Genomic DNA, 27866 nt, shown 5'->3' with positions numbered 1-27866 from the left:
TACAACAGCCTGATTTATAACAAAAAAAGAAACAAAAAATAAGTCATATTGAATAAGCCAGAAATGAGAACAAAAATCTAACGAGCTTGTACGTTGGAATAGTACTTGTAACTCTTTTCTAATGTCATATCTAGTTTGTTTTTATCATTGCTTAAACACATTTGAGAGTTAAAAGCATTGTCTAAATGTAATAAATTGAATTTTTTTGTATAAAAAGCATTAGCTGACATTGTAAACATATACTCATTAGTGAAATATACAATATAAATATATAACTAGTTAAGAATGAATCAGTTGGTCGATAACTTAAAAAAATAGATTACTTTTCAAAGACATGTACACTATCAACCGTTTTGCAAACCTTCTAATCTAAACACCCATGCCCAACGACATGGCATTTTGGAATACGGTATATACGGAATAGTTATATTGATTCCTCCTTGTGGCGAGGCTGTCCACCCAATCTAATTGAAATGTTGATCTCTGATTACGTTATACTGCATATGAGATCTAACAACTATCAATATGTAGTTTCACTTCTGAGGATTTCACACGTGACTTTTTAAACCAATTAGAATCAATCTTAACAAATCTTTGCAGTCCATTCGATACCTAAATGTATAATATGGCTTATCTATATCATGAGGATATGTCCAGAGAACATCGAAAGATAAAGCCCGACAGTTTGTTACTCGCTTCAAAAACAAAGTCGATAAATAAAGCAGTTTTGTAGACATTGACATCGAATTAACATTACAAAATAACATTCAATTGAGATGTTTCTCTAAGTGGGAAGCTTAAACAGACATGAATAATCTTAATTTGTTCCGCTCAGTCCCCCCCTTTTTTTTTCTCGATAAAACGAACCCGTGGCCAACTTTCAATCGCAGGGTTTTGTTACAATTTACCGAGTTTATGAACCCCGAAAACAAACATGGTTCCATACTACAAATGAAAGGCAGGCATTGATTTTGGAGGAAATTATTCCAAGGGGGTGGTGTTTTTTCTCTCCAATTTCTTTAAGGGGTTTATATTTGTTTTTTTTTCAAGAACTATGACAACATTTGCTTGAATCCAAAATCAGGCAGTATCAACTGTTCAGTGTTTGCTCAGTGTGGCATTTATTATAGTATAGAATTAAGATGGGCAGTTCAATTGATGCATATGTTTTGTGGTGGAGATTGGAGTTTCTTAAGGGCAAATTATTGTTGCAGGAAAAATGGGACACCAATATCACAGACTAGGGTGAAGATTAAGACACCATAAAGCACAAAGACTTTAGGCGTGGTGATAAGTGTGGGCCATTTTCTGCATTAACCGAGTTGTCCAATTTTAAGATACCCTATTATATTAATCTGAAAGTATAAAAATTGTAAACTAAGTTTACAATTGTGTTCCAATAAATATGAACAATATATTTGACTAAAATATTTGCATGCAACAGAGCTCTATTCTGTCATTAACTTGCATACCAAAATGTGGCTTTCAAGCCACACTGAATTCTATATATTTGAAAAACCTAAAGTAACTTTACTTTAATTGAAACATTTTAAACAAGGCTAAAAGAATATATAAAGTTACAAGTACATTTTGTACCTGAAGCGGTGACTTTCGTCTTCCACCTTCCTGAGTGTATAATATGGACCAGTGACTATCTCGAAAAGTGCTTATATTAGTGTACATGTATATATGGTTAATTTTGATGCGCTTTGAGTTCATGCACAACTCATGCCATTTGAATATATATAAATAAAATTTAAATAATAAAGAATTGCTTTAATTTTCTATTGTACTAATTTAAATATTCAGTACGTAAAACCAAACAAAATGTACAAAGCAATAAATTGTTTCAAAATATGCAGCGCAAAACTATTTGTCATCAATCGTCAAGAAACATGAATATGATATGAATGTGAAACATATAACACTGATAACACAAATAAAACAATATGTTCAATAATGAAACAAAATTGATACATGTATCCGGTGACACACACCCCTACCTGCAAAAAGTTCCGTCTCAAAACCAATATATCAAACCTATGACACTTTTGAAATTTGGGCAACCTAGATGTGCATGTGGTAAATGCCTCTATACCATATATAAAGCAATGACCAAAATTCAGGATACTTAATAGGATTCAAACAAATAACAACAACAAAAAATATTAAAAAGTCAAATGAAATAAAAAAAAAATTCCCTCATTACTATGAATTGTTGTTGACAAACGATCAATCCAAATTCTTGCAAATCAAATGTAGGATGTACCTTATCCACTAATCAGTTGCACAAATATCTAAATTTCCCACTCTTACATATATATCATTTAAATAATAATAAAGAGTTAGGTCCGATCCATATTTGAATACTTTTTCAAAATATGCATATGGTCTGAATGTACACTTACAGTCTGCCAGATTATAAGACGTTGGTCAAGTTTATTCGATACATATACATGTATATCATTAAAAGTATAAACATCACAGTTCAACATAACCGAAATCTTAAATTAATATAAAAAGTTCAATTGTAATTGAAACAAAAAATTAATGTTATTTAAAAGTTAATCTCCTGTACAGTATATCACGGAAGAAAATGGACATAAATTATATAAAAATCTGTTCCAAAAAAACTAAAAACTATAATAAAATAGTGTTAAAAAGTAGGCCAAGAATGAAAAAGTTTTTGTAGATAGTCGTCTCATTGGCAATCGTACCACATCTTCTTTTTTATATTTGTTATTGTGAGAAGAGTAACTCTGGATGTAGGGTTGCTGATATTATTATTAAGGATGCAATTTTATACAAACTATTATTTGGCATATTGTCAGGTTATGAGTGCAATAGAACTTTTGACATACAAAATTGAAAATGTAATTTGTAAAACAAAAGGAATTTCATTGCATGCTGCTGCAAAACAAGCATGGGTGCAAATGCAAAGGAACAGGCATGAACAAAACATGTAAATCTAAGAAATATGATTTTCCTTCTGTCAGCAAGTGTCACCAGGGACGAGAATGCTAAAATAAGATTGAAACAGACAATTAAATACAGAATTATTCAATTTCAATTGATGTAATGTTTTCCTCTTTATTCCTTTAACTGTCTTATATTAATAAGAAATACTCAATAAAAGTATTTTGATGAATATGTGTCTAAAATAAACCCATATGTTCCAAATACATGTACGGTCAAGCTCGTACTAGATCATATGAGTATACTCGTACTGGACTGTACATGTACAATCCAAATACTTATATGGTCTGGAATATATAAGCATAGGTACTTTCTCCTTGTAATTAATGATGTATGAAAAAAAGTAAAAACACAAAAATACTGAACTCCGAGGAAAATTCAAAAAGGAAAATCAAAAATCAAAAGTCCAAACACATCAAACAAATGGATAACAACTGTCATATTCCTGACTTGGTACAGGCATTTTCTAATGTAGAAAATGGTGGATTGAACCTGGTTCTATAGCTAGCTAAACCTCTCACTTGTATGACAATCGCATTAAATTCCATTACATTGTCAACAATGCATGAACAAAACAAACATACTCAAAGAGTAAAAATGTCAAAAATAGGGGTACAACAGTCAATATTGTGTTATCATCTTAATATCACTATAGTAAAAAACAACAAATGTAACGAAGAAGCACAAAAAGGCATACATCAAATTTAACATACTCATATTGCTTTTCTTATACGACTTAATTTATCTATGTAAAGTCTACCCGTGAAGGATAGAAGGTTTTCAGTTCTGGTGTAAAATTGTGCGCTTGAAATTCACACAGGTAATCATAAAAATAATTTTGTCGTTCAATTGACGGCATACATAAATGCAGAGTCACGTAAAGTAGATATAACAAAAAACATACTTAACAGTAGAAGTAATAATAATAGATAAAATAATTCTGTGGTTCAAAGTATGACGGGATACATAAGTACAGTTTCACGTCAAATGTATGAAAGTATAACAGTAATTATTTTTCAGATCATTTCATTGGATGGACCTATTCTTCAATGTAGTAAATCCCCATGTATGATTGGAAATTTTGTTATGTATGGCCATGTAACATTGTGTAATTACAAATGACTTAAAAAAAATAATTACATGTTTAGGAACATTCTTTAGATATCATAATATTGGAAAGTATTATATATATATATACCATGTATACATGGGCTTTGCTCATTGTTGAAGGCGGTACTGTGACCTTAGTCCTATAGTCATAATTTGTTAATTTCTGTGTCATTTTGGTCTCTTGTGGAGAGTTGTCTCATTGGCAATCATACCACATCTTCTTTTTTATATAACATACCATGATCCTATTGAAGACTAAAACAGACCAGCTGCAATATAACATTTTTATTCCATTTCCATACTTCAGGACTATGACGATCCAGCAACTTTCAGCAGCAGTACATGATGTAAATTAACTCATTCAAAATAATTAATTACAATTGCAAACTGTTTATTAAGAAGCAGTTTGACAACTGAATAACCATCTTGAGAATGATTTATGGTCAAGTTTATTTTCCATGTTTTCAGCACATCAATTCATGTTATAATAATTTATGACACAATTCTGTAAAACAAAAAAAGACAGAAAATTTAATTCATTCAATCATTAATGAAATTGACAGTTGATATTGTGATACATAATTTTTGGTATATATATATCAAAAATGTATTTGAGAACAAACTTAAGATATAAATGAAATAAATAGACAATAAACTAAAAGTCTATCCAGATACTTTTTTTGTCTTTATCATCATGATCATAAATTTAAAGTATTATATCATACATTCTAACATGACGTCCTTCAAACGCTTTGAGTACACACCCGTGGTAAAATATGAATATATTTCATGGGCTGTTCCCATTGTACCCCCACGTCATATGTTTTTTAATGAATGAGCGACTCGACGTCATAGAGCAATGACGTCAGAATATAAGCAATTTACGGGAAAATACATGCTTGTGAAACGGAAAATCATCACAACAAGGAAACGTTAATAAATGATGCTAGAATGAGTTATATTAGCCGTTTTTGTATATATATGAGACATATAAGTACAATAATAATTAGATTCATCTAAAATTATCTAAATATGTTATTATAAATAGTTTAAGCATCATCATTTATTCAGTTTGCTCCGTTATTTTACGTCAATTTAATAGTGCGTTTATATATTGGAACGGCAAATAATGCCATCACCTAGAGCGCTTCGATCCAAAATAATTGCCGTATTTGTCCTATTAGAATCAAAATAATTCATGGGGGCTTGAATATATCTAGATTTTACCACGGGTTGTCCCTTTATGCCGATATTTTACCCCTCGCTATCGCTCAGGGTAAAATATTTGTCATAAAGGGCCAACCCGTGGTAAAATCACGATATATTCAAGCCCCCATGAATTATTTCTTAATTATACATACAATACATGTACCATAGGCTAAGATCTGTATGTTGAAACTCTAGAGCTGGTTCACAACCTATATCTGTAGTGCCATTCTCAGATTCATCTTCAGATGCTTGTAGTGGCTTTTTCTGTGTCACTGTCTGTGTGTTTTAAGAGTTCCCTCCACCGTGTTATTTGTTTGGCCCAGTCACAAATTGAAAGAAACATTGTCAGAATCTAGGGTTTTTCAGATTGGAGTCCAAACTACTGTTTGATCAGACACTAACCTGAAATTAAAGAGTTTTATAATTGGTCTTCATTAATCCCATATAATTGTGTTACATTTTAATATGTAAATGTCCAAAAATAATTTGTTGAAAAGCTGATAATCATCCCAAAATTTGTAATTTATATATCGACTATGTACATGTATGACAGGCAAAAATTTCCAAAACAAGTTGTACAATAAGCTGTTTATGGGAACATGACAACTCAACCTTTTCCAAAATAAATAAAATTTGTAAGTTTACATGTACATGATGTACAAGTATATGTGCAATAACAAGCCATTAATGGCGCACTGACACAACAGTGTTTATCATTCCCCTTTCTTAACTTCTCTGCATCCACCTTTGTTAAATTTACCAACCTTAGTCTTGATTTGAGTTTTCAGAATGGAGTGTATATATAGTTACAATGTACACATATGAATTGAGAGAGATTTTAACTTCTATGTAATTTTTGCTCTTGTGGAGAGTTGTCTCATTGGCAATCATATTTTAATAGCGAATCACTGAGCATGTCTGGAGCCCCCTCCCCATAGGTAAGTCAGCAGGACCTGCACACAAACCTGAATTTAGTTACTAAGCTATTTTTACTTGTTCTACTTGTATTTTTTATCTATCTGATGAGTTAAGCCTTTTTCAACTGATTTATATAGATTGATCTTATGTTGTACTGTCACATGACTGTTATACCACTGTCCCAGGTTAAGGAGAGGGTTGGGATCCAGCTAACATGTTTAACCCCGACACATAATTTGTGTATGTGCCTGTGTACTGTGTTCTAGATATTCCGGTAAGTCATTTATAAAGATAAAAAACAGTATTGGGCCCAATACTGTTCCTTGTGGTTCACCAAATGTTACTGGTACAGAGGTGAAGAAAATGCCATTAATGACTACTGTTTGTATTCTGTCCTATAAAAATACCTGAATCCAATTAAGTGTGTTATTTTCAATACCATAGAATTTGAGTTTGTAAAGGAGGTGACGATGTGAAACTTTGTCGAACGCTTTAGCGAAGTCCATTATGATTAAGTCAATTTGTGTGTTACTATTATTTGATTTTGATCGTGCTAGTTTGTGAATGAAGTCTATTAATTGTGTTTCACATGACCTTGATTTTTTCAAGCCAGACTGAAGATCATATAATATGTGATGTTTTTCAAGGTGAGACATGATGTTACTTGTAATAATTAGTGGCAGATCTAGAAATTTTCATTAGTGGTGGCCCACTGACTGACCTAAGAGGGGGCCCGCTCCAGTGATCCCTATATATGCAACCAAATTTTTTCCCCAAAAGGGGGGCGCCCGGCCCCCTGCCCCCCCTCTGATAAATATATGTTCCATTAGCTTGCAACATATGCAGGTTAAAGATATTGGCCTGTAGTTTACGGGTTTGTATTTTCCCCCCTTTTTGAAAGCTGGGGCTACATTATCATGTTGGCATGTAATTTAGTAATACCTGCTTCAGTGATTGTTATTTTTGGCATTTTAATGGGTGGGGGCTTGTACCTTTGTCTGGGATGCTCCATGAGCTTGCAACGTATGCAGGTTAAAGATATTGGCCTGTAGTTTACAGGTTTGTATTTTTCCACCATTTTGAAGTCTGGGGTTACATTAGCATGTTTCCACTCCTGAAAATTAAAGGTGTATCTCCAGTTTCAAGTGACTTTTAAAATGTTAAATTAAGTAAGAAAATTATCTCGTAAATATACGTTGATAGTGGTTCTTCCATTATGGATAGAAACAAGTGCCTGTGAAATTTTACTTAAAAACTCTTTCCGTTGCCCGTAGGAAGCATGACTATACAATCTCTGTGCTTCAAAATACATGCAAACTTTGACTTTGCTCACAATTTAGCCATTAAACTTTGTGATGAGGCAAAATATCTGTTTATTCGTTTTCCAAATCCTCTTTCATCCTTCGTCGCCATCTTCAAACATTCTTTTGAAGCCCTTTAATTAGGACGATTTTGATTGGTCAATATAAATACTTTCTAGGGTCAAAAAAAGGTTACAAAAGCGAAACTACATATTGATAGTTGTTAGATCTCATATGCAGTATAACGTAATCAGAGATCAACATTTCAATTAGATTGCTGTCCACCCAAGTTGACCTTCTGTTCCAAGGAGATATACAAATGTCTTGTCCTTGACTGGAATTGGAGACTGCAGATATAAATATTTTTCTGGCCAATCTAGAGTCATAGCATAAACGGCGTTGGTGGTCTTTATTTGCTGTTCAGTATACCTGTTAAAAAGTACAATGACACTGTTATATAAATACACTATCGTCTGTAGTGGAGTGAAAAAGTCGCTTATTTAAAAAGTTTAATGGACCGAAATATCTCACGGCTGAAAATCCACATGAAGATAGAGTAAACATTATACTTTCATTTTGGCCCTGTCGTAGAGTTTACCCACGGTGCAGTTTTTTTTGTAAAATCGCGTTAAAGTATGACTTTCGGATTTTTTTCTTTTTCATTTTTAAACACGGGAACGCTGATAATAAATTCCCGAATGAAGATATCAACATTGGTATCAGATGACAGAGTGATGTATCAGTATTTATTTGACATCAAACTCAGAAGAATATATAAATTGATTGAATTGGACGATTTTCAAATGTATGTAACATTTTTTCAAACTTATCGTCTGTCAAAGTATATTACATTTCTTACAAATATATCACTAATAGGAAATTTTCTCAAACATTAGTGAGAAGTTTTGATATATAAAAGTTTGATAGAGCATTCAAATTAACTTTTACAAGCCTTTTTGTAATACTCATAACATCGCAGTATTACTATACAATTTTCACCTCAATAATTCATGTAACACTCCGTTTTTCTATTTTCCCCTGTCATATGGAATGCTGTGTTTTTCACAATGAATTTTATATGCATTTCGTAAATTATATAAATAAGAATAACAATCTGAATCAATAGTTGTGTCTGTGTGCTTGAATAAGTACAGATGCTAAGGTTTAATAACTTTTGAGGTGCTTTTATTTTTGGTAAGTTTTTCGAAAAGACTAATTTCAAACCACATTGGAACACATCCAGAAAATTCCGAAAAAATACTGGCAGTGCTAATTCCATTTAACAAAAACAAGTGCTTAGGCCACACCAATTTGATTCCTTGTTCGACGGACCCGCCCGCACCTATTTTTTTCAAAACAGATTTTTTTTAATTTTTATTATGTTCCCGCTTCCCGCATCCGGAAATGAAATCATGTCTATTTCCCGCACCTTTTTTTTTGTAAATATTATATTAAGATCTAAACATTTGTTATTTAACATTAGTCTAGCCTTTATATAACGATTTTAACCCTATCAGCACCCCACAACACTGTAAATATCTGCGAGAGTATTTGTTTCAGCATGAAACCAATTTATTCCAAGCGGGAGTGCTCCGATATAAATAGAAATACCAGTACAGAACAAAACGTTAATTTCTTTCCCCCTAACTTATATTCCCTGTAAAAAAATGTTCGTTGTTAAAATAAAGTACAAAGAACTTCTGAAGGATTTGCCTTCAACTGCAATTATAATGTATGGTGACGGTCATACCCGCTGCAGGTTTGTGCACCTGTCCTGGTTGATTCAGAGACCCGTCGTTCAGCAGTTATCGTTTGTTGATGTGGTTCATTGGTATTTTCCCGTTTGGAAATATAATTTAGATCGTTGGTATTCCTTGTCGAATTGTGTACAATACTAAGTTGTGGTCCCTTATAGCTTGCTGGTTGGTCTTGATCAAAGCACTGTGTAAAAGGCCGTACTTTGACCTATGTTTGTTATTTTCAGGTTGGGACCAACCCTTCATCAGACAAGGGCCTTGAAGGGTCATTTTACCATGTTTACTCTTCAGTCTGTTGTAGAAAAGAAAATAGATAAGGATTTGTACAGTGCAACTATACAAAAACTTTGACAACTTAGAATTTTTTACTCAAAAAGAGGAGAAATACATTATATTTTAAACAACTTTTCTAAAAGAGGGATGGGTCCACTTATTTTGAATAATATTAAACTGTTAAAGTCCAGGAATATTACAAAATTCTTGGATATTTTTTGACCATTTAATACCAAATATTATAGTTCTTTGGGAAAATATAAGCCCTTTTGTAAAAGTGTTTTTACAAAAAAAAAATTATTATAACTTTAATATTTTGAACCCTCATAAAAGGGATATTCATAACATTAAGGGGTTGTTCTGAACCTGATTATGACTTGGATGGAAAATTGTCTCATTGTCAGTCACACATACATAGACCAGACTTGATTATTCAATTATTTCTTGTTGAACAGGGAAAAAATACTTCATAAATTAAAGAAATGTCAAGGTACAAGTGATAAATCAAGTTTTAATATAGTCAAAACTTACTGTTTTATGTTTACAAAAAAAAATTATAATCGCTCGCCTTTACTTTTTAAGCTTCGCCTCAAAAATTTGCAAATTAAATTTTTTTTTATTAAAATTTTCAAATCGCTCGCTCGCCCCAATTTTTGGAGTCCAAAAATCCGTAGAACAAGAAATTAAATTGGTGTGGCCTTAGGTCATGTTGTTAAGCCTTTACATGTACAAGAGGAAAACATTTTGATGCATTTGAATAAGGGAAAAAACAATGCGTGTGATGATGAATAAATTTTCGTTTAAACACGCTCCATGGCATTACCATGACTGGTAATAATATCTATTCTGGATACAAAAGTCATACCACAAGCTAAACAATTAAGGCATGTCGAGTCATTTAAGCGTGCAGATTATATTTTAAATGACACAAATTATCAGGTAGGCCATCCAGTGGTGTGTTTACTCTTCAAAAAATAACTTCAATGACAACTTGAGCCGCTTCAACATTAAGCATGCATTGTTATCTACTTGATGAAATTAAAAAAAAAAAATGCTTCTGATGCTTCAAATTAGTCGGGCCATGATGTTGCTTTTCAGAAACTAATAGAAAGTCTACATGATGATCTGTTTGAGAAAGAAAAAAAAAACATTTTCGTTGTCGTATAGTTTGCGAGTTACACTTTCTTACAAATCTTTCATGTTGCGAAAACATTGTGAAAAGGCATTTACGATCGTTCGAAATTTTACATTATTTCTATCTTTACAATGTATTCCAACCTCTCTGATAAATAGTTTGCCTGGTTAATAGTAGATGACAATTATTTTCATATGGAAAATGATTACAATGCACTCTCATATGATACTGAACGGACATGTATACTTAAGCTGAGTGTGTGATATCCCTTTATCAAAATTCAGTACACCCCAAATAGGATAGATGGTATTGGTATTGTCCAAAGTCTTTATATAAAAAGGTAAAACAGTTATTTAGATTTGGCAAAAGACGGTTTTAAAACCATAATCTAAAAATATGTGGTATGATAGCCAATAAGACAAATCTCTACAAGAGACACAAATTGCACATACATTTTCAACTATAGGTCATCGTACGGCCTTCAATAATAAACAAAGCCCTTACAGCATAGTCACTATTAAAAGGTCACGAATTGACAAATATAAAACAATTCAAACGAGAAAAACAACGGCCTCATTAATGTACAAAGTATAAAATGAACAACAAAACTGTAACACAACAAATGAAAAGCACTGAATAACAATCTCCTGACTTAGGACAGTGAGGTTAAACATGTCTGCGGGCGTCCAACACCCCTAATATGGGATAGTGGTGTTTATAAAAAGAAGATGTGGTATGATTGCCAATGGGACAACGCTTCACAAGAGACCGGATGACACAGATATTAACTACTATAGACTTCCGTACGACCTTCAACAATGAGCAAATCTCATACCGTATAATCAGCTATAAAAGGCCCCGAAACAGGGAAAGCGTCAAAGGGAGAATAAGGTTTATTTCAAATGGTGGTAGATCTCAAGTGTCCTTCAAGTCATTGAATGCATATCATTAATTTAGAGATTGTAAAAATTTCTTTGTGCACCTGAAAATAAACATGGGTTGATGAGATTTGTAGATAACTATGCACTATCGCACTACAATGATTTTCATTTGCAAGAAAATGAAGAAATGTTTCTAGCGGAATCTTTTCAAATTATAAAGACTGAAGCAATTTTGTGCAGGTTATGTAAGTAACTGAAGAGGCAGATACAATAATTATTCTGCCGCATCTGTTTGCCAATGAACAGATATTGAAAAGTTATTCCAGGGGTTGCATCATATTAAAATCAAGACCGTTATGTATTATTTCTAATAAGATCTTTTCCATAGATGGCAAAAAATGATGAAATGTGATTTCAGACTGGAGGCGTTTCTCCAACCATAGCCACCAGACTATTTTTACCTATTCACGACATATTGCAACTTTTTTTTAATTTATTGGATCCCTGATGTCTGGCACACCAACGGCAGCTCGCGCTCTTACAGGATGTGACACGTTTTCTATAATCAACATTGGCAAAAGAAGACAATTACAAGGGGTCGGAAAAAAATATGCATGTATCAAAATTTGTCAATCTAACTGGTTCTTATATTGACACATCTGTTGCAGTGAAAATCAAAATCACCCCAGAAGCAATGGTCAATCAGTACATGGGGGATCTGAATAAACCCATGAGTATTGTTGCCGCCATATACAATGACATCCATTTTTTTCTAGTATTGCGTCACCTTTTCAAATTGCTGTGTATATTGATGTCTAGTGTCAGTGTATTATAATTATACCTAGACAGCTTCTTTTGAAGCGTAATATCTCTGTGAATCGTGTTTGTTTGTTATTCACATATATATATATATATATCGGGCTTTCAAGTCTGCTATATATTCCAATGTTTATATATATAAAAAGATGTGGTATGAGCGCCAATGAGACATCTCTTAATTCAGGTCATAATTTGTAAAAGTTTACCGTTATAGCCTTAGGTCAAAGTACGGTCTTCAACACGGAGCCTAGCCTAAACACCAAACAGTAAGTTATAAAGGGCCCCAAAAATGATTAGTGTAAATTTATTGCAACGGTCTAATCTATATAAAAAACGAGAAACGAGAATCATTTATGAACCACCTCAACAAACGACAACCATTTTCTCAATGTGCTATTGCTCAAGTACTGATTTACTTAATACCATAAAAACAAACTTCATATGATATAGTGTCATGAACATGATGAATAATTTGTATAGTTCTAACATCCTTTTAAGTTTAAATAATCAGCCAAGAACTTCATCATTTGTTTCATTACATCATGGACCGGGTGTTAACATTACAGTTCGTTTTTCTTCTCTGTTCTTTATTGCATTTAAGGTAGCACAATACAAAGATTTTATAACTCCAACTCCCAAGTTTAAAAAATGCTGTTACTTTCTTAATAATACTTGAAAATTTATAAAAGTGGTAGTTTTGGATAGCTAACATATTACTCTTTCAAATGAATGCAATGTTAGTATCATGCAACAATTATGTAACCAATTATAATGTTAACTGTGTCTAAAATATTTTTCACCAAATTTCCGCTTCTGCATAGGTATCCCTAGAGGGTTGATTTTGAGAATAGATGAGGTAATAGAATACCATAGAGACAATCTGAGACATACTTTTAAGCCCGTGGTGTGTTGATTAAGATTTCGGTAAAATTTTCTGTATAGTAAAAGAGATGATAGAGCTCAATTCATTCAAGTGAACTTACCTAGATTTTGCCACTAAAAACGTAATAATTAATTACCTAATGATTGCATAATAAAATTAGTGCATTCATTTAAAAGATTAATATTTTATCTATCTATATATACCTCTTTTATTATTGTCTATGCATTCATAAGAAAGTTACAGCATTTCAAAGGTAAGGGATTGGAGGTAAAAAAATCTTTGTATTCAGCTACCTTAAACAAAACTTTCCCTAATGATATCTTTGTATGTGCTCATATATTATTGCATAGATAAATCTTAATTGTGAATATGTTTTGTCGATAATTTCCGTAGATAAAGATATTTTTTAATTTTTTTTACATATTGCAAGCGAAGGCATGTATCGCTAATATGTGGCAATCAGACATAAATATGACTAGTTGCATTCGTGAAGTATTCCTATAGCATACGTCCATAGAAAAAATTCTCAGTTAACATGAGAGACTACAGAGAAATTGTCCAAAATGTCTAAAATTTTCGATTTTTTTTTAAATCCCCCCTTTTAAAAAATCTGCAACACTTTGGCACTCTTCGACATGCCTTAATCAAAGGATATTATATTTATCTACAACATCAGACCAAAATTAGCCGTGAGGTATTTCGTTCCATTACATTTTCAAATTTACCTTGTTTGTCACCGTACTTCTGTTAGTTTGGTGCAATTACGTCTCATTGGCAATCATATATCATAAGACAACTTTTTTATATTATATATATGTTTTACTTAAGAAATCAATTTGAAATATGCGGGCTTATTTGTAACTATATATATTTTAGTGTCTCAGATGAAATGAGAAATCTTTAAACGATTCTTTCAGACATCGACTCCTTTCTAGCCGTAATATTACGGTGACAGAGTAAGGGAAAATCGCTTATTTAAGGAGTTTAATTGTCATTCGGACTATACGGCCATAAATCACAGTATTGGTAGTTTAAAGGTTAAACTTAACATTTTCACTTGTCGTCAAAAAATCGTACGGCGCAATGTTCGTAAAATGGGCTTTGAAATACGTTAGTTTACTTGAACGAAAATCCGACTCAGAAAAGTTTTGAGGTCAACATTGTAAAATAACATCCGTAATATGATTTCTATTATTATATGCATTATTGTTCGAGTTATTTTAACGATTTCAAATAAAGTTTATCAAAATTGATTCGTTATTAAAGAGTTTTTGTGAAAGTTTAACACTACGAATACTTTGCATTTAATAGAGTACGTTCCAATTTAATTTCAATTTTTTTTTAAAGCAAAATGTAAAATTGTTAACATTTTTATGATATTTCATACATTTGTATCTTTATTCATCAATGATATCAAATTCATTTGTCTTAGAAGCACTATTTTAGCAATTTAAGCCAGACAAAATTCATAATGCTCATATGACGGAGTTATTAAAAGCTCATGTACAGCCTCTTATAGATTTATAGATACATATACGCAATTGGGATGTGATGCATTACTTACATTTACATACTGGGATGTGTTCCTTGAATCAGTAGACATTTAGCTGTCAAATGTTAGGGCAGAACGAGAAGGAAATTGGTCTCTTCTTGAGATCATCATCACAAATGTAACATTATATTTTTGTACCGCACGAAGGTGGATACTCGATATGCTTCAATTTTCTGAGAACATTCGATCACCTTTAATAGATGGCTACTTTGTTTGTTAGACAGATTCCTGGACATTTTAACAGTACTATGACATGGCAACAGAAAATACCGTTATAAAAGGCTCAAGGGGATTAGGTGGCACTGTAGGCATACCAAATCAAAAGTCTGCGCTCGTTAGATGGACCCTTACTAGACATGTCATAGAATCCATTAGTCCTGTAATGCTGAAAAGGGGTGGAATTGCTGCAAATTATGCAAATTCACAAGAAGAAACAAAGCCAACAGCAATGGAAAGAGATGAAGAACATCTTATTGCCATTGTGAACCATCTAAATGATCCATGACTGATACCTTTGGTGTGGAATCCCACCCTCAATGTCTTATCAATATCTCTTCTTAAATGCATGCTTCCATACATATTTGAGGTTCTTTGCTCACAGTTGCCGAGGAAGACTTGAACATGTCTAAACATTTTATCACTAGTGCTATTTCTTAAGATCACAAGGAGTTTGTTTATTCCAATATCAAAATCAAACACATACCTTAAATATAAATCGGGGGAAATACTTTCAGGTCGCATAAAACCATAACTTGTGATATAGACGTGCACTGATTTCGGCAAAATGTAGAGATGATTTAATTATAGAACATGTATTGTCGCACCCATTCCATTATCCCCTTTTCAAAATGACGGCACAATGAGAAAATCATGCAATTCGGATTTTGTGAAGCAATTCGAATCTTAAGTCTTTTGTGCACTTTCCCTATCTTCCTTTATACCATCACTCACAACTAACATAAGAGATGGTATGGCATTGGTTCAATTCATTAATGCTAAAAAAGGTAAAACATACGGCGACCTTGCAGCTAACTATTAAAAATATGTCCCAATGAATTTCTATGGCGCACATAGTAGCACATGTTTTTGACCGCTACGACACAAACAATTATATTAAGCCTGCCGGAAGGGAACGCAGCGCATCGACTACATGCAGCTTCCATCAAAGTGTATCAGATTAAAGAGCGGAGAAGTATTTCTGACTGGAAAACTTTGAGAAATCCCATAAGATTCCACCTGATGAGAGCTTTACATAGTCAGAACGTTTGTTAATTCCGAAATTGTCAAAGTTGTTTACATCAACACTGTTTATGGCTGTCGTAGCTTGTTCAGCACTCAAGATAAGGCATATACCCAATGCCTGAAACTTTGACACGGAGTTTAGGGAAATGTGAAAGAGTGGAAGAACATTCATACGGACCTCTTATACAATTCCAGTTGTTCTGTGTGTTCGCTACTATAAAAAATAAGACATATACAAGCGAATTGTGGTTGCAGATGTGGAACATTAGCAGTGTAAATGATGGTCGGAGATGTTCACCCATTCAATAACTATGTGTCTATCTCTCCCTAACAATTTGTAAACTATTAACTGCTGCAAATGCACTTGCCAGATGCGACGCAACTTCGTCTCTGTTTGGAGTAGGTACAAGTATACAAACTGTCTACAAGACTTCGGAGGACACGCACGACTATTTCAGTTGTTTTTAGAGTTTCGGTAATATTGACAATGATGAAGCCCTTGTTTTGGCATGAAAGATTATTTCAAAGGTTTATGATCAGAACTATCTATTTAAAAACACTCCATTATAATAATTATTCAAGTTTGCCACTAGTAAAGATGTAAGTTTAGTCATGTTACCTTCCTGTGAAACGGCACTGAAACAGTATGTTTTAGTACTTCGTTTCAAATTAAAAAATTGAACCGCATTACACATTGCTGAACCCCTATCCGGTCACCTTTAGAATAAGGTTGGCGAAAGTGAAATGATGCATTACACCCCGTGTATTTTAAAGAGCATATTTCAGCAGAATTTTTGCAGGATCTTGTGTCTTCATTGAAAGGAAAATCTGCATGTGAAAGAGTCATGTGTTTTTTCACTACAAAACCCTACATGTACGGGGCTTTGATCCTGTAAAGGGTCAGAATTACGAGAAAATTTCAAATCATGTTCCTTGACAATTAACCAGAAGATATAACCCTGATGTGTGGATCTGTTTAATTGGAATGTTGAATTGTAAATATTTTCGAAGTATGGAGCGCTTTTTGGAATTTCATGAATGATCTTATGCAAAATATGCCTTCATGACAGAAGGATGCAGGTGAAAATAATATTTATCATTTATTGATGCGGTTGAATGCCGGCAAGGTAACTGCCGTAATTTTAACAGAATATGTGTTGATCTTGTGTAATATTTGAAAAACGCCAATTTCCTGAAAAAATCGATTTCTTATCCTTTTTTTTTTTTTTAACATTTTCCAGATAATTCATTGATAATTGATATAAGAAAATGTCTGTATCTAGAATTAAAGCTACATTTTTATATATTTCTTCAACTTTTGAAAGTATGGAATAAAAAAAAACCAGAATTTGATCTTTGACCTCATTTTATGCAAAATTGTTACCTCATTTCTTTTTGACGACATCGATATTTCAATAGTACTCAATTTTTAGAATCCAATGATACATTATATAGCCATATAGTATGTTTGACGATTAAATTAAAAAAATAGTGGGTCTGGTCACCGTACTATAATTAGACATAATGCCCTAATTTCCTAGTACCTTAAAAGAAAATAGCATGTATCCGCAATACACTTATGTATATTACAACTTAGCAGAATCTCCTAAACCAAACATCATGCAACCTTTAAATAAGGAAATGGTTTCATCAGTAATGTAGAAATTCTCTTTTTTGTTCGAAATCTGAACATACATTGTATAATTGCAATAAATACTTACCAAACTCGAGGAGTGAAGGTATCATTTTGATATTTCCATGGAAAGGAGCTGTATATGGCGTCAGAATTGACTTGCAGCCAACTACCCATTTGTTTCAATCTTTCTTGGAACACTGGCTGTATAGTACCATCGTATGATGGAGCTACATTAATTAAGATATTTCCACCACAACTAAAACATTGCAAGCAAAACGGGTATCAATGCGAGCTATTTAACTTTTGGTTTTGATTTGCGTTGAAAAGTAGCGATTAAAAAAAAATATCAAGTTTCATTTAATCTTTTTGATGTATTCCACTCGTTGTCTTATGAATATCAAATTGACTTGAATTTGAATTTAACCGGAAAGTTTTTTTTTGCGGTTGGTAAAAAATGCGTGAAATTAGCAGATGGTGACATGCACTAATAAATTTAAACATAAGACTTCTTTAGAGCGATCATGGTTTATATGTAAATTTAATAACAGATATTATGAAAAAAATAACCTTTTTATTCAAAACATACACACCTAACGGTTTTAACAACGGTAGCAATAAGTTCTTCTATAGTGAGGAATTCGTCAATTTTTGCATTTCTTCGAAATCCCCAAGACTGTTTATCAATGGTCATGGCATTCTCCCACTTTTTTTTCTGAAGCTTTCCTATATTAAAACATTACAATCCATACTTTGCAATTGATTTGCATTCTTTATATTTTGAAAATAAAAATTTGTTTTGATTGGTGTATTGCATTGAAATATATCAATTTGTCACTGTACCTCATTTGAAGGAAATAAAGAAGTCTTTTTTATTTGTGGTTATGTTCCAGACCATATAGGTGTTCGAACCGTATGCGTATACATGTGCGGTCCGACCATACGCGTACGGTCGGACCGTACGAGTATACTCATACAGTTTAGTACGAAATGGATCATACATGTATTTGGTTCATTTGGGTTTACTTAAGACAAACATTAATCAAAAACTTTTATTGGGTATTACAAATTAATATTATTACAATTAGATGCATAAAGTGAATAAGTTAACATTCATTCAATTGGAATTAAATAAGTCTGTATTTAATTGTCTATCTAAATCCTATCTCACGACACTTGCTGCCAAAAGAAACATCAGATTTCTAACATTTACATGTTTTGTTGTATTTGCATCTCTAGCTTGCAAGAACAAAGTTTGCTTGTTTTGCGGCAGCATGTAACATTCTTTCTGTTTTCCAATGTGCAGTTTCAATTTTGCGTGTCAAAAGTTCGATATAACCCATAACATAACAAGAGTTCAATATGTCAAATTCACATGATAATGTGTACAAACTTGCACCTTTACCAATAATAGCATCAACCCTACACCCCCGATGCCTTTCTCTCAGTCACTAATCTACTCTTTTCAATCGTTGCATTAGTTTTCGACACTTTTTGATTATATTTTTTTGATTATATTTTGAACAGATTTTTGATAATTTCTGTCTAGTATCTTCTGTTTTCTGTTGTGATATACAGGAGATTATTTTTTTTAATTATAGTGAAACCACTAAGTTTTCATTCCAATTACAATTGAACTTTTAATATTAATTCAAGGTTTTAATTATGTTGATCTGTAATATACATTTGTATCGAATAAACTTAACCAACTTCTTATAATCAGGCAGACCGTACGCTTACAATCCGACTGAATTTTGAAAAAAAGTACGCATACGGCCCAACTACTCATATGGTCTGGAACAGTTATATAGTAACACACCTGGCAGAAGATTGTATCATAGTCATATGCATTGATCTTCAATTGGTCTATTGCAGTGAAAGAAAAAAAATATGTACTTAACCTCCGGTGATTTATCTTGTAATGTAAAATTAAATCATTTGATTAGTATATCTCAAATGAAAACTTTTCTAAAAGATGAGCTATTTATCACATGAAAGCTGTATCTCCAATACATTTTTGTCGCCTTTTTTGCTTGATGATAAAATGTTTAACAAGACGATAACGTCATCTTCTTCCAAGTTTTCACTAAACTTTCATTGTAAAATGCCCGAGGTGGTTTCTTCCAAAATGTGTATATGAAAACATAAATCGGAGGACCAATGATTTGTGTGGCAACAACCACTGCTATTTAGACATATTACCTGGATTAAACCTATCTGAACAAGTGAGGAAACCTCCATGTTTACATACTGTATCAATGCCCCATCTGTCGTTAGTAACAACTTCATCTCTAACTGGACTTTAAATACAAAAAAAAAGAAAAAAGAAATTATTAGTAAATATTCATTAGTTCAAGTATAAGTGAAAAACTACTTCGTTATTGTTTAGGAAAAAATAATATGAATAGCTAATATTGCATAATCTAATCTGGCATTAGTATATATCGACATGTTAAATCGTCAGCATATAGGGTAACACTAAGCATGAGGACATTGCACTCGATCCAGACATTTCATTCTGACTGTAACCAGACTTAAGCTTTTAATGCTCCCTGTAATGCAGAGCTGTCTGTGGTTCAATTCGGCCGGAAAAAGAAGACAGAAATAGATTTTCTTACGAGAAAGAAATTGAAAGATATCAAGCAACCCAATTATGTACATTATATATTTTTTTATTTGAAAAATTAAAAGATAACTAAAGAAATACTGCTATATAAGTACAGTTATCCTAAATCCTATCGATAGTGTGTATTTAATATATTTTGGCATTGTACTATAATTGATTACAACAACTTCTGGCTAACCTTGATGGATACACATTTAATGTAAAGACGTCATAAACAGTCAGACAAAAACATATAGGTATCGAAAGAATGTACGTAGGACGTGAAAACTCAAAACTGTTTAGAAATAATATTTTTAAAATTCATTGATAAAAAAGCAAAATTCATAAAGATGAACACACCAATCAAAGGCTTGTACAATGTAGAATTGGTAACATTTTAGAATAAGTATATTTAAAGTTAATGAATGGCGTATTAGAAAACTAAATAATAAGCAATGCGAACCCCACCAAAAACAAAGGGTTGCATTTCAGTTTTTCTGGAGCGAAATATTTTCCGACTCCATTAGTTGCACCCATCATGTTAATCAAGGCAAGTTGAAATTCGATGATTAGATATGTATGTTTTGAATTGGACCAATTCAAAGTGTAAACGTCTTTCTAAATGACGCTACACAGTCATTTGAATTTGAGTATTGGCCAATGTCCAAAACCATGATATTTCTTTCTTGCAAAAATGGGTATTCTTATTGTTGCTTCAACTACCTCTTATAAGTGGCACCTATATGAAAATGAAAAAATCGGATGAACAATCTGTGGTGTACAAAACACTTACAGTGGATTCATTATTATTCGTTGAATATTAATGTTTGTGGATTTTGTGGGAACAGGTCAACCAAGAAATTAAATGTTCAACGAATAGCAAATTTGTTATAGGCTTGTATGCAGATTTCAGCAAAACCACGAAATTAAATATCTACGAACATGCAAGTTTTCCTTTATCCACGAAAATTGGTACCCCCGAAAATAAATAAATCCACAGTATCTGTAAATATACATGTACCTGTAGTTATACAACCAAGCCAGAAATTCTGTAGAATTCCAATATGAGGAATGTTGCCGAGCACTTCCATCAGACCATATTAGGTCAGGTTTGTAATTATTGACTAACTCATAAAGTTCAGGCATAGTTTTAGTCTACAAATTGAGGAAATAAAAAGTAAAATCACAAAAATACTAAACTCTGATCAAAATTCAATCAGGAAATCCCTTATCAATTGGCGAAATCAAAAGCTTAAACACATCAAACGAATGGATAACAAATATTGCTCTTGTTGAAATAAAATATATGTCATATACCTAGTAATAAATTTCCATAACATTTTCTATTGTTATTTTATACATTTTTAGCGAGTGTTTGTTTTTACTTCTACATGTATATTTTTTGTAAATGGTATCTTCTTAAGAAATCTGACAAATAATTTTGCACATAGCTATACACATATGGGAATATATATGTAAACCATTGACAGTGCTCGTAGGATGATTTCATGGTGACGAAGATGTACGTTTTGTTTTTAGTTGATAAATATAAATTCATGGCCAGTAGGATTAGAATAAAGCATTTTGATTTTTGTCCGTCCGAAGCACCTGTCTCGATTTAGTTTCACCATGAACACTGAAACCTAACCATTTGAAAGCCATGTGGTGTATATTACGTAGAACCGTGAGGTGCTATATGGCCATAGCATGTAGTATCAGAAAGCTATCCCGCGGTAGGTGATTCCTAGCGTTTAAGAAATGACAGATTTTGTCTAGTATTTCAGTTTTAACTGAGTGTAATACTGCATAAAGAGTTACCTGCGCTTTTACCTATACTGTTGTATTTTGTTGTTTGGTATAAACCCAACAACAAAGTCTAAAAGTCAAATTTGGAAGGATGGTGAAACGCAGTGGGATTTTTAGATTAATCTGATGAATCTCAATAGGTATCAAGGGTACAAGGATTATAATTTAGTACGTCAAAATTAACTAATTGTCCAACATTTGAAACATACCCATTAAAACACTCAATGTTTTATCTGATATGTGATATCATTCGAAATAAGATGAAAAAAATATAACAAAGGTATTTTACTTACTCTAACAAATTCTTGCGTTTTAAAATTATTTGCTTTATCTAGCAGAAACATCGGATTAAATTTAAAAATTAAATTCTTATCAACGGAACAAAATAGTGTAATTCCATTACTTTCTGCAGACTTGATTCGTTCAAAAGATTCATTAATACGAGGTACTGACAAAGTTATATACCTGTATCGTAAAGAATAGCAGAATTCGTTTCTTGGTATAAGGAATTAAAAGTATAAAAAATTTACGCTTTTTGTTTCAGTTTTCAACATCATACACAAAATCAGAATATTATGTTCATTCAAGAATTTGTATTTGTATTCAAATGTTAAAATATTTTATATCGATATTTTAATACCATAAAATGAAAGATGATCATGGTTTATTTTCACGATAAAAATGTAATGCTCCAATGAGAGTACCATGTTCCTAAATAATACCTGCGTTAAGGGTGTAAAATATTGTTGAAAATATTCTAATTTTACTATAACCATGATCACGGCCTATTTTTCGAATAAAAAAACCAACATTAATTTAGATTAAAAAAAAACAACATCACAATTGTTGAAATGAAATATTTACCATTTCTCGCTTATTTATAAGACTTTTGTTCATATCCAAGCTTTTTTTTAGTAAAACTGAAACTAACGTACCTACTATATCCCTTTTTGGGCCGACTGCCATCGAATTCCAATTAAAAGAGTAATTAGATGGCCACATTGTAAAACCTTCGTGGTGTTTAGTCGTAAATACCACATACCTACAAATACAAATACAAAATTATGTTCATAATAAGGCAGTGGGTATCATATCTAAATTCCAGTCAACAAAATAGCATATTGCTATAGACATGACTACTTTACCAGCAGTATAGTGTCTTTGTTATTTTACTGGTTCTGTGTTAAGAGTGATATTTAAGAAATAATTCTGAAAAGTACTATGAAAATGTGAACTGTCAAGATAAAAGAATCAACTAATTAATGATATACCAGTTGAAAAATAAGAAAACAACTAACTATATTTGAAACATATAATCGTTTAAAACATATATCAGTCAAAGTGTAAATAACTATTTAGAAATCATCATAAGAAATAAATAAAATAAAACAAAAATATTGAGTATCCCTACATTATAACAAAGTCAATCCCATAGCTTCAAAAATCAAAAATGTTTCAATTAAATATACTTTTGAAATAGTCAGTAATTTGAATTTCATATGTGTAAAAAGTAAGATTCCAAAAATACTGAACTAAAAAAAACCCATTCAAAACGGAAAGTACCGAATCAAATGTCAAATTGCAAACGAATGGACAGCAACTGTCATATTCCTGACTTGGTCATCATTTTCAAACGTAGAAAACGAGACTTGACTTCCGCTTACACAATAACATATTTTCTATTTTTCCAACTAAGGCAACAAATTCAGTATTTTAATGGTGCCGGTAAAATAGCCGTTTCTATTGAAATCATGAGACTATTTTGCCGGCTCGAATTCAGATATTTTAACCAGAGCCGGTAAAATAGCCACCGCCTTATTTTACTATGATAGTACTTTTCACAAAAGTTCTTTATTTAAATACAATTGGCAGTAATGACACAAAAAAGTATAATAGCGAAAGAATATGTATTTTAATTGGTCTATGAAACACAGGTCACCATTGTCAATATGAAAACTTAATACGGCAAAAATCAATTTAAATATAACATTTGAAATGTATTTCCCTTGCGCTTTTATTGATACATGATATCATTAAAATGTTTTCACGGCATTTATTTGATACTCTATATAAAGAAGATGTGGTATGATTGCCAATGAGACAACTATCCACAAAAGACCAAAATGACACAAACATTAACAATTATAGGTCACCGTACGGCCTTCAACCATGTGCAAAGCCCATACCGCATATAGTCAGCTTAAAAAGGCCCCGATAAGACAATGTAAAACAATTCAAGCGAGAAAAATAACGGCCTTATTTATGTAAAAAAATGAACGAAAAAAACATATGGAACACATAAACAAACAACAACCACTGAATTACATGCTCCTGACTTGGGGACAGGCACATACATAAATAATGTGGCGGGGTTAAACATGTTAGCGGGATCCCAACCCTCCCTATAACCTGGGACAGTGGTATACTGGTACAACATAAGAACGAACTATAAAAATCAGTTGAAAAAGGCTTAACTCATCAGATAGACAAAAAATAAAAGTGGACGTGGTCGGGTACTTATACATTCCGACACAAAAAAACCACAATGAACAGATCTGAGAGAACTCGCAGTTATCTGATAGCTAGTTCAAGGCCATTAACAACTAATAAAAAAATCATGCCTCTAAGACTAAGCAATCAACCCATACACATCCAACATACAATGGATTTAGTGTAAAGACGTCATAAACAGCCAGAGAAAACATGACCTTGTGCAATGCCAAGTTACAGGTATCGACAGATTGTAGATCCATGAAAATGTATATGTATATGACATACTAGTAATATTTAGTTAGTTTTTAATCTACTTATAATAAAGTCAATATTTATACCAATAAAAACAATATTCAATGATCTTATCACAGTGTTGAATAGGTAACCTTTAAAAATAAGTTTATTTAAAGAAGCAACAAGTTTACATGGATCATTTCTAAATTTCCGGGCACGGTTTACAACATTTCCGTGAAAATGAGGATGTGCTATCCCGTTTGAAATAAGTTTTCTACCGGTACAACCAAACTTCAAAACCAAATCTTTATATCTATGGAAAAATTAAGTAAAGGTTTTAAGTAATTCATGGTAACGATATCGCTGGTTTAATAATTTACCAGCAATACATAGGTTGCGTTCGTTAAAATAAAAAAACGTCACAACAGACACGGGCATAGCGAACAAGTTGTGGAATATAAACACCGTAAGATAGTGCCAAAGGAACATCACCATCTAAAAATGGAAAATTAACAATAGGGAACGAAAAATCGTCTCTTTAGTCGTAAATTTTAGTGTGTAGTTTCCCGTATAAAACCGAAATATCTAAATCCAGGAAAGGACAGTTATTATCGAATACATTTGATTTATTTAAAGTAAGTTCCTTGGGGTAAATTTCAGCAGTATATTGAGAAAATTCTTGATTATTTAACGAAAAAATATCATCAAGATAACGGTAAATGTTGTTGAATTTATCAATTAAATGCAATTTCGACGGGTCTTTACTGACTTTAGTCATAAAATGTGATTCGTAACAGTACAAAAACAAATAGTTTGTTTCAGAAGGTTTTCACATTTGGTTAATCGATTTCCAATCATACATTTATTCAGTCTAAATATAGAATAAACATTAAGTTGCAATATATGATAATTTAACAGGTTGACAGCAATAACCATTATGATAGAGACATAAGCGGTAGCAATTGTTACAACCGTATATTTTGGAGGGGTCTTCACTTAAAGACATTATATTGTCTTTTATGGGGTGAAACCTTTTTTTTTACATGCATATCAAATATGTACCTTATTTGCAGAATGACTTTTGTTTTTTACAGAAGGGAACAGAAGTTACACATTATACATTATCTTGATTGTTTAAATTGTGTATACTTACTCCGCACCGGATGACTTAAAGAGTGTTGCCCATTCATCAGTATCTAAAAATTCAGCTGTTAACATGGAGGCAAAGTCTGGGTATGTGAAACCGGGTCTGTAGTTTTTTTTCATGAACTCTACATACTTTGGGATCTTCTGTCCCTTCCAGAAATACCAAAACCATTCGTCATACACACTAGGAACGGAGTAGACTCCCCAAACAACAAAAATTCCTATTTTAGCACTGTCATACCAAACTGGTAAAGGCCTTTTGTCTAAATCTTCCCAGTTTGGGGGATACAGTTTGTCGCCTTTGTTTCTTTGTTTTATGAAGTTGAACTCTTCCACAATGTTTTGGTTAGGATATTCTGTAGTGCAACTGTGTATATACACAACAATAATAATATCCACGGTATAATATTTACTTCTTTAATAGTAAACATTTTCCAACAAAAGTATGTTTCACACTCTTTTTAGCTTAACACGTTTGTTATTAAAATATAACTATATAAATAAAAGGGTAGTAATTGAAATGCACTAAGGCTTCCATATGATACTGAAAATAACTCAGGTATAACTTGTCAAGGTAGAGAATAAAACTATTCATACGTAAACAATATTTAACTTTAAAATATTTTTAAAAATAGATGTATGCGAAGAAATTAGTCCGTTCAATAGTTAGTTTGAACAATTGATGTTTAATATTTAAATGGTGAAATTGTCGAGTTTTTTTTTTTTATGGACAATGATGGAAGAAGAATCAGTGTTTAGACATTTTAGTAGATAATTTGGCAAATTGATCTATGAGATGATTAGGCAGCTTTTTGCCACTCTTTTTCAACTAACAATTAATGATTTTCTGAACAAAACATATGAACAATACGAGCTAGCAGTGAACTAGATTTTTACTATTTTTCTATAAGTTAACAAGTGAACGTTCACCTGCCGAAAACCAAACTGAAATAATTAAATGAAACTTAAAATAATTATGTTTTAGATACTCGAATGACTATACATTTTACTTTAGTTTAAACATATTTTATTTACTCAAAGTAAAATGGATTGGACACAAGTAAGCCATACTTATGAAGTCCGCTCCGAATGACAATAATTTACAATACAATATTAATATGAGCATGCAATATCAAAATAAACAATATTTTACGAGTCTATCAATTGAGAAAAACAAATGAAACAGAAGTAGATGTAAACATTGAAAACGTTGATGATGATGATGATGATGATGACGTGAATTTACCGTAAATACATTTTCTACATAACAAGAAATCTCTCAGACCTTTTGATAAATTCGAATATGTGTTTGAATATATTCACATTTTGTTCATACGAGAGATTCGGATTACCAGATGTAAGTAACTTAACATTTAATATAAGGTCATCAGGAAGCCATCTTAGATTATTCATCAGAATTTCTCTCTGGTGTTTATATAAAGAGCAGTCGAAAAGGAAATGGTGTACAGTCTCTTATTTTACTATAAAACAAGTGTACAAAAACTTTATTGTAATTCAATGGTTGTCGTTGGTTGGTGCCTTTCGTTTTTCTTTTTCGTTTATTTTCCAATCTCAAATCCAGTCCTGTGTTTTCTTGTTTGAAATGATGTTTATTTTATCAGGTCCTTTTATAGATTATAACATAATGCTTGATAAAGGTAGTACGGAGACCTATCAAACTTGCGAATATTTCCGTTCTCTGATTTCTGGTAGATAGTTGTTTCATTGGCAATCATGCAATATCTGCCTATTTTTATTTATATTACAGACGAGGTTCAATTTAAGTACTGGTTGAACGTTTTGCTGAATATCAGCCGTCGAGTTATGAAAGTAGTACTCATATCCAACTAAGTTAGACATCACGTGACTTTTGTGACGTATAATAACCGCCAT

The 27866-nt window shown here is 32.2% G+C and overlaps 1 protein-coding gene and 1 long non-coding RNA gene across 2 annotated transcripts; both read right to left on the bottom strand.

Moving 5' to 3' along the window:
• LOC134711223 (plasma alpha-L-fucosidase-like) lies at positions 1–27866 on the bottom strand. Its single transcript, XM_063571735.1, has 10 exons — positions 27811–27866; positions 25981–26388; positions 23022–23142; positions 22394–22513; positions 21316–21449; positions 19892–19989; positions 18283–18415; positions 17778–17948; positions 7804–7943; positions 1–463 (listed from the first exon to the last, which is right to left on the bottom strand). Exons 1-10 carry the CDS (start codon positions 27864–27866, stop codon positions 345–347), a joined length of 1500 nt encoding a protein of 499 aa, XP_063427805.1. The 3' UTR covers positions 1–344.
• LOC134720958 (uncharacterized) lies at positions 909–7787 on the bottom strand. The gene is made up of 3 exons (XR_010107816.1): positions 7547–7787; positions 5448–5697; positions 909–3020 (listed from the first exon to the last, which is right to left on the bottom strand). It is a non-coding gene; the product is annotated as an uncharacterized LOC134720958 (long non-coding RNA).

The sequence above is a fragment of the Mytilus trossulus genome, chromosome 1 (genome assembly GCF_036588685.1).
Source record: "Mytilus trossulus isolate FHL-02 chromosome 1, PNRI_Mtr1.1.1.hap1, whole genome shotgun sequence".
NCBI classification, from domain to species: domain Eukaryota; kingdom Metazoa; phylum Mollusca; class Bivalvia; order Mytilida; family Mytilidae; genus Mytilus; species Mytilus trossulus.
This window is presented reverse-complemented; position numbering and strand designations above follow the sequence as displayed.

What these genes read in the sequence shown, in the direction of transcription:
- LOC134711223 (XM_063571735.1), bottom strand. Translation starts at nt 27,866, where the DNA reads ATGGCGGTTATTATACGTCACAAAAGTCACGTGATGTCTAACTTAGTT. An exon ending in TTCAGATAGGTTTAATCCAG is followed by an intron (nt 18,416 to 19,891) that starts GTAATATGTCTA and finishes GTTTTAATATAG; the next exon opens with GAAAGCTTCAGAAAAAAAAG. An exon ending in ACCTTCACTCCTCGAGTTTG is followed by an intron (nt 7,944 to 17,777) that starts GTAAGTATTTAT and finishes ACTTTTTAACAG; the next exon opens with GTATACTGAACAGCAAATAA.